This window comes from Cherax quadricarinatus, unplaced genomic scaffold (genome assembly GCF_038502225.1).
Source record: "Cherax quadricarinatus isolate ZL_2023a unplaced genomic scaffold, ASM3850222v1 Contig330, whole genome shotgun sequence".
Taxonomy (NCBI): Eukaryota; Metazoa; Arthropoda; class Malacostraca; order Decapoda; family Parastacidae; genus Cherax; species Cherax quadricarinatus.
Genome location: NW_027195356.1, coordinates 162,802 through 171,788, shown reverse-complemented (window position 1 = coordinate 171,788; position 8,987 = coordinate 162,802). Strand labels below are relative to the sequence as shown.

Here is an 8,987-nt window from a genome sequence, read left to right as displayed (position 1 = left end):
TAGTCATGTCTCCAGGTCCCTTTTATATTAATTACATTTGCTTTCCATATTGAATTTTTATTCACACAAAAAATAGAAAATTTAATGTTATGAAAACTACTGCATTATTGTAAAAAATAATATAAATAATATCAGTGCATTTGTGAAAGCATATTGCACTCGCCAATTGATGTGTAGTGGATGTGTGACATGATTTGTTTATTCCTGAACATCGTCAAAAATCGAACACTTTCAGTAATTTGAGGTCACTTTCAAGCTACTTTTTGTCTGTTAACCATTCAAAAATCTTCTCTATTTCTGTAATATGTCTCCCATTCTTTGAAATGATACAAAGAAAAATGAGAATACAACCATAAATATCATACAAAAATACACTGCAAACTGGCTTGCTTAAACCAAAACATGGTCCCAGTTTTTTTTTGTCTCATGCACCCTGTGCTGTTGGATTTTTTTTTATGCTATGCATACTGACCACTCACACCCCTTTTCTCATATGTAGGCCTACCAGCTATCTCCTGCAAGATTGGAAGCCACTAGAATTTTGGAGTAGTATTACAGGACCGACACTAGCTTCTAAGCCCTAATACTGTATCATGGGACTGACAGTGAATGGGTTAAAAGTGACAATTTCATTTAGTGAAACATGTGATAATAGAAAAAAATCTTTTCTTGTTCCGTATGTTGTGTTGATAATTGTGGAATATTGTACTATACTGACTCATATTTCTATTGCAGAAGTATTTTGTGGAAGACCACCAGGCTGTGTCTTGCCAGACACTGTATCTTCAGTACTTCAAGAAGCACCAGTGTAAGTGTCTTGAACAACAACTGATATTGCAGAAGTATTTTGTGAAAGACTACCAGGTTGTGTCTTGCAAAACACTATATCTTCAGTACTTCAAGAAAGGCAACATCTGTTATTCTTGTGAATTTTTAATTAGCTAAATCTTTCTTCTTTCAACACACTGGCCATATTCCACCAAGGCAAGGTGGCCCAAAAAGAGAAACGAAAGTTAATTAGCTAAATATTACCCAATTTTACTTTTGATATTGGGAATTCTATCTAAAAATGCTTGCAGTTAACCAGTTCAGGGTCCGTCTTGTAGTTCGACAGCTTTTAAGCCAGGGTAAAAGTTGTAGTACTAAGTCATGAGCTCAGCTCACTCAGATAAGCTGTAAGCAGTAAATCTGGGCCTAGATATGAGAATTCATCTATATGGTAGTGTGCACCATATAAATGAAATCCTGCAACACGCAGTGCATGAGGGAAAAAAAATGCGATTGTTTTTTAATTAAACTAGGGAATTTTCAGTGTATTTTTATATGGTTTATATGGTAGAATTCACTTTTTCTTGGTGTCATTTTACAGAATGGATGATGTATTACAGAAATGATTTTGATTGGTTTTAGCACTGGAAATACCTTGAAATCAAGCTCAAAGTAGAGGAAAAGTTCTGTTTTTGCCGATGTTCGAGAATAAACAGATCATATCAGCTGGTGGATCTAATGTGCACCCCCAAATGTGCTGATATTATTTATACAATTATTACAGTGTTGCATAACAGTAAATCTTCTATTTTTTGGTGTGGATAAAAATTCTTTACGTGAAAAAAAATAAAAATGGAATTCGTCTGTAAATCCTGAAAATGTAACTAATAAATAGAGGAAATGTTATTTTAGTGCTATGTATGCCTATATTGATTATTCTGGACCCTATTTTGAAGTTGGAATATTTTGAACTTTGTGTGAAATTGGCCAAATTTCCAATTTCTGAAACAGTTGATCAGGCAATTTCTTGTGTTCAGTAGATAAAATGGAACACATTCTAGTGAAATAGCTAAGATTTGGTCTAATGGAACAATGTAATTGGCCAAAAACAGGACTCAGAGTGGGCAAAATTGCCGATGCATAAATATCATGGACATAGTGAAATTCACAGGAGCATAACTGTGTCAATTCTTTTAACAAAATTTGTACTTTTTTATTTATTATCTTCAGAAAAGAATCTACAATTTCATTGGAATTTTTTTTTTTTCTTGGACCCTGTATAGAATTTTCAGATTGGGGATGTATACTCTAATAGGGTTAATTAAAAAATACAAGTCTTTAATTCTGTAATAAAAATATTTCAGAAAAATATGATTAAACACAAGAGAAAATAAAAAAATGTTGTTGAGTGTATCTGCAGTGTTCAAGCACATATATTAATATTTTAACACAAAACAAAAATTATGATAGTCTTTTAACACACAATATAAACTTTATTAGCGCTTCATAAGTAGGACAAGATTTGCCTAAATAAATCTTAACATGGTAATATGTTCATAAGAAAAACCATGTGTTCAGTGTCCAAAACAGAAAACAGTTAAAAAAAAAATAATAAAATTAGCATGCAAGTACTTAACCCATAAATGGTCCAAACGTATATATACGTTTTTACTGCTTGTGCCCCAAACGTATATATACATTTTATGTGTCATACATTTAACATTGCCATGATAAACCTGAGTCGCCTAGACATGAGAGAATGGGTGTGAGCACTCACTGTGCACCATATTAAAATAATTGGGGATGCCTGGGTACCATATGCTCTTTTTTCCTATTAAAAAACAACAATTTTTTTTCTCAAAAAATTTGGGGCAGTACGGTAGTGAACATATACTGTATACGTATATATGTTTGGACCATTTACGGGTTAAGGAAGATTAACTATTCCACCGTTGTATGACATAAAAAAAAATATGGAAAAAGGTAAAGAACATAAACAGTATCAATGTTCAGAGTGTCTGAAATGTTTTACTGGAAAAGAACATCTTGTGACACATATGAGAGTACATACAGGAGATAAACCATATCAATGTTCAGAGTGTCTGAAATGTTTTAGTGTAAAATGCAGTCTTGTGAGACATATGCAAGTACATACAGGAGATAAACCTTATGAATGTTCAGAGTGTCTGAAATGTTTTAAAGAAAAAGGTAGTCTTGTGAAACATATGAGAGTACATACAGGAGATAAACCTTATCATTGTTCAGAGTGTCTGAAATGTTTTAGTGCAAAAGGTTATCTTGTGAAACATATGCAAGTACATACAGGAGATAAACCATATGAATGTTCAGAGTGTCTGAAATGTTTTAGTAGAAAAGACTATCTTGTGAATCATGTAAGAGTACATACAGGAGAGAAACCATTTCAGTGTTTAGAGTGTCTGAAATGTTTTACTAAAAAAGGATATCTTGTGAAACATATGAGAGTACATACAGGAGACAAACCTTATCAATGTTCAGAGTGTCTGAAATGTTTTACTGGAAAAGAACATATTGTGACACATATGAGAGTACATACAGGCGATAAACCATATCAATGTTTAGAGTGTCTGAAATGTTTTAGTGTAAAATGCAGTCTTGTGAGACATATGCAAGTGCATACAGGAGATAAACCATATGAATGTTCAGAGTGTCTGAAATGTTTTAAAGAAAAAGGTAGTCTTGTGAAACATATGCGAGTACATACAGGAGATAAACCATATGAATGTTCAGAGTGTCTGAAATGTTTTAGTGTAAAAAGTTATCTTGTGAAACATATGCGAGTACATACAAGAGATAAACCATATCAGTGTTCAGAGTGTCTGAAATGTTTTAGTCTTAAAAACAATGTTGTGAAACATATGCAAGTACATACAGGAGATAAACCATATTAGTGCTCTGAGTGTCTGAAATGCTTTAGTCAAAAAAGCAATCTTGGGAGACATAAACGAGTACATTCCGGAGATAAAACATGTTAGTGTTTAATGTTTAAGGAATATTTTAGTTATGAACTCATGAGAATATATAAAAGGGTTATACCATAACAGTGTTAAGAGTGAAATATGTTAATGAAATGTCTGTCATATAAAGGAGGGGTGTTAATGTTGCAGTTTAAAAACTGTAGTGTAAAGCACCCTTCTGGCAAGACAGTGATGGAGTGAATGATGGTGAAAGTTTTTCTTTTTCGGGCCACCCTGCCTTGGTGGGAATCGGCCAGTGTGATAATAAAAATAATAAAAAAATAAATCATATAAGTTCATAGAGGAGATAAGTTGTATTAATGTTCAGAATATCTTATACAGTAGGGCCCCACTTATACGGCAGGTTAGGTTCCAGGCTACCGCCGTAAAGCAGAAATCGCCATCAAGTGGAACACCCTTTGTTTCTCCTTATAAGAACATAACAACATAAGAAAGAAGGAACACTGTAACAGGCCTACTGACCCATGCAGCGCAGGTCAATGTCCCCCCCAGATTAGACCAATGACCTCCCTGGATTAGCCCAATGACCCACCCAGTCTGGTCACCTTCACTCAAGGATGGAGCACTGCACCAGACCCAGCAGTACAAGCTAGTCAGGTCCAACTCACACCCACCCACACCCACTCATGTATACAAATACTAGATAACAAGTTTACACTAACATATATTAAGTTATCAATAGAACTAGGCATCAAATAACAATAAAAAACTACAATACACACATAGTGCACTCACTTACCTTAAATGTTTATAGTCTTAATCTAGGGTGAGACAAGTAGCATTTATTGTAAGAAATCAAGCGTGGTATGTATGGTAGTCAGCCGGGCTACCATACCAGGCCACCCCACCTACACATATGTATATACAGTTAAATGTATATACAGTTTACTCATTACTTACCTTAAAATAGTTGTAATCTTAATCTAGGGTGAGATGAGTAGTATCTATTGTGTGGAAAATACTGTATATATTTTTCGGAAATACGGTAATTTATAGGTAAATAGATGCCCTATATTGTATTTTTAAAAGAAGTATGTTATCGAAAATGGGAAACCTGCGGCTGGACAGACAGTCGCCATTTTGTTTGAATTTGTATTAGAACGTTGGTGAAATGGGAAGAATTTTTCGTGCTCTAGAGGTTAAAATTGGGCTGACACCTCTCAAATAGGAGGCGAAATTGGTGGATATGCATTCCTGCATAACTTGAGATATCAGGCGACTGAACAAGACCTCTCCAGGAACCTCAGATAAGCTCTCTAGATTTGTGTATAATTCTGGCCAGCATTATTTTCAAAGATTTAGTTAGAGTGAGGTTTTCTGAGTATGATACACATTAAACTCCAGTCAAATTGGTGAGTGATATTAAGATATATTTTCATTCTGTTATGTAATTGTGTATATTTATAACCATTTATTATTTTTAATATACAGTCCACAAATTTATATATTTACCAACATTCCTGGTGTATGTATATTTCATTTAATTAATAGGTCCAGAGCAACTTGTGGATATGACAGTTGTAGGTATCGAAGGGGGACATTTTTGCGACCTAGGTGTCCCAAATTCCTACTTGTCTAACTGATAAATAATAATTATCTATGTTCATTTATTGTTATGTACATAATGATACATACAGATAAATGCAATTTTTCACATTTAATTTGCCTGTTGGTCCTTCTTGAACCAGAGGTAATTAGTGAAGTCATTAATTAGTTAATTGCTTATTAATTATATGTGAAATGACAGAAGGAGGTGGATGTTAAATTCACAAATTTACTTAATGTGTTGTGGATTATAATTATTACAATATTAATTTGGATAAGTCAAGTCTGGCTAAGTTTATATTGGTTTGTATAATACTAATTTGATAAGACAATTCTGGCCAAGATTTATATCAGTGTATGTGTAATTGATAAGCCAAGTGTAACTAATTATATTAATGTGTATAATATTAATTTTGCTATGCCAAATTCTGGCAAGGATTTATTAATTTGTATAAATTAATTTTGATAAGCCAAGTCTGGCTAAAGGTTTGTTTGTATTAATGTACATATGAAGTTTGTTTTCTTACATGTAATTGCTAAGCTCAAGTAGCTAGGATTTATTCAAAGGTAAGTTGTATCAGTGTTGTAAGTTGTAATCAGTGTTATTAATAAAGTTGAATTTAATACATTGCATCATGGCTGAAAATGAGGAAATTAATATAGAAGACAAACATATGGAATATAGAGTAAAGAAAGCATCATTGCAAGTTAGAAAGGGTCATGTAACCAGGGTATATAATAAATGTTTGGAATTAATGAATCAAGAAACTGTAAATACTGATGATTTAAAATTATATATAGATGCTTTAAGTAATAGATATGATTCATACAAATTATATTACAACAAATATGAAGGAGATTTGTTAGTAAACTGTGTAGATGAGACTGAAGTAGATCTTATGATTAATCAGTATTGTGAATTAGAGGAAAAGATTCTTTCTTGTAAAAGTCAGGCCTTGAATAAATTAAAATGTGTAAACCAGGCAGTTAATCAGTCTGCTCCAACAAATAATGTGTCTTTGCCAAAACTCCCAGAATTATGTTTACCTGTATTTAATCCTGGTGAAAATTGGGAGGAATTTTGGTCAATTTTTAAAGCAGCTGTGCATGATAGAAGTGACCTAACCTGTGTAACTAAATTATTTTACCTCAAAGGACAGGTAAGAGGAGATGCTCACATACTCATACAAGCCTTTCCCAAATGTAGATGATTCTTACAAAGAAGCAGTTGACTTGTTGAAGGTCACTTTTGGTAATATAGAATAAAGTAGGTTGGATCTAGTGAATATTGTTAATTTAAAATCTGATCACACTTACAAAGGTTTACAGCAGTTTAGAGTTAAACTGGAGAGCACTCTCGAAACTTTAAGTAATAAATACAATCTGAAGGAATCAGACTGGTTATTGAGTGCCATTGTACAGAATAAATTAAACTTTAAAACACTTGAATGGCTCTCGAACAAATATCACAAGGGTTATTTTGGTCTGGAGGAAATAAGACTAGGTCTACAAGAATTAATTGTTCAGTTGCAGACCAGCCAACCAACTCATTTTAAAGATGCAACACATAATAACCCTGAGGTATCTGTCAAGTTTCACAAAAGGAAAAATTATCCCAATGGTAATAATCAAAATTCATTTCCTAAAAAGAGTTGCATAGGTGCATATCAAGTAGCAGGAATCAGAAAAAATGATTCTCCACAAGGTAAGAAGAATGAGTACCCTCCTAAGAGTAGCCCAGTTAATAAGAAACCAGTCAAAGAATGAGATTGTCTTTTCTAAGAATTGCAATGCATACAATTCATGGAATGATAAAGTTGAAAGATTGGAGGAACTTGACAGATGTATGAGGTGTATAGGTAATCACAATGTAAAGGATTGTCATGCCAAATTAAACAACTGTTATCAATGTCACAAAGGAAGACACCATATAGTCATGTGTAAGGGTCTATATGATAATTTTGATAATAATGATAATGTTGACAATCCTGACACAACAGTAGCTAATGTAAAAACTGCTGCTAATATTAATAATGATGGTTTTGCTGAAGTAGCCTTACCTGTGTTACAGGTAAAAATTGATGATAAAAGGCATAAATCTAAAAGTGTAAATGCATTATTGGACCAGGGATCCCAGCATACTTTCATAAAACGTAAATGTCTTGATGGTATGAAAGTACAGATGGGAGATCCCACAACTTAAAAATTATCTGGTTTTCTCTCAGATAAAAGAGCTCAATTGTATGACACTGCTTATGTAACTGTCAGGTTGGGCAATGAGAAAAAACGTGTTAATGCAGTAATTGTAGATAGACTTCCAAAGAAAATATCTACAGTAGGGCTTGGTAAAGCTACAGAAAGACTTTCACATAATGTAAATTTAGCACCTTCTGGTGTAAGCGATGATTCTGTAGGCCCAATAAATATTTTGATGGGTAGTGACTATTATGCCTCCTTTGTAAAGGGTATGGTAAAGAAATGTGGTGTCACCCTTTTAAAGACTGCAGGAGGCCATGAAATGTATGGTAGGATTCCTCGTAATAATAATGCATGACTAGAGGAAACTACCAATACCATAACTGTGTGTCTTACTCATGAAATCATACCCCAGTATAATTTTTCCATAGAGGATGGTGTTGAGCCAGTGCATAAATTGTGGGAATTAGACAGCATTGGAATAAATGTAAATGAAGAAAGTCCAGACGATTCTTTTACTCAGGAACAGTACCTGAGAGATGTAAAATTTGAATCTGGACAATACTGGGTACGACTTCCGTGGAGACTGAACCATCCAGAATTGCCCACTAATTACAGAATGGCATATGGACAATTAAAGGCTCAGCTCCGCGAACTGAGAAAGACACCAGAATTGTTAACTGCCTATAATGATATAATTTGCTGAGCAGTTAATTAATAAATTTATAGAAGAGGTACCTCCTGAGCAAGCCAAAATTTATGGTCACTATTTGCCACATCACGGAGTGAAAAAGGATTCTAAGACCACTCCTCTGAGAATTGTGTTTAATTGTAGTGCCAGGACCTCTTCAAGGGGGGCTCCTTGGCGTGGTGAAGAGGCTCTTGGTCTGAGGAATTAGCCCTGTCGGTCTTCTTCCTCAGACCGAACCTAATTACCCCCCATTCTCCCCTCCCCTATCCCATCCTCCCCATCCTCCCCTTTTTCCATTCCTCCTCCTCCTGGAAATATAAACACATATGCAGTATAATGTGATCCTTTATTGACTACGTTTCGCCCACACAGTGGGCTTTTTCAAGTCACAAACAGAACTACCTGGGGTGGAAGGAACGCGAGTATTTATAGTCAGGTTCAGAATGCTGAGGTCAGGTGGAGAATGCTGCATCTGATGATGTACCGAGTGGGGTTATAGAGTCTAAAATCTTGGGTAGCTTGGAAAGGAGATTGGACAAGTTTGTGAGCAGACCTTCTACAGTGTTCTTATGTGGGATAGCGATGAAGAAGCTTCTTGGCAAGTGGTTCAGCTATGTTATAGAAGCCACTATTCTGGTTGATGTTGTCGGATATAGAAATAAGTGATGATTCCAGGATTCTTCGGTATTGAGTGTTGTCTTCTGTGGCGATAAGTCTTGAGTTTCTGTAGTTTATCAAGTGGTTGTGTGAATTACGGTGTTGTACGCAGG

The 8,987-nt window shown here is 34.5% G+C and overlaps 1 protein-coding gene across 1 annotated transcript; it reads left to right on the top strand.

Annotated features, from left to right (window-relative positions):
- The first annotated feature begins 706 nt into the window (after positions 1–706).
- On the top strand, positions 707–7,768 carry LOC138851318 (zinc finger protein 84-like). The gene has a single exon (XM_070080336.1). It carries the CDS (start codon positions 2,742–2,744, stop codon positions 3,696–3,698), a length of 957 nt encoding a protein of 318 aa, XP_069936437.1. The 5' UTR covers positions 707–2,741; the 3' UTR covers positions 3,699–7,768.
- The last annotated feature ends 1,219 nt before the right edge of the window (positions 7,769–8,987 follow it).

Coding starts and splice junctions, on each gene's coding strand:
- LOC138851318 (XM_070080336.1), top strand. CDS start 2,742: ATGGAAAAAGGTAAAGAACATAAACAGTATCAATGTTCAGAGTGTCTG.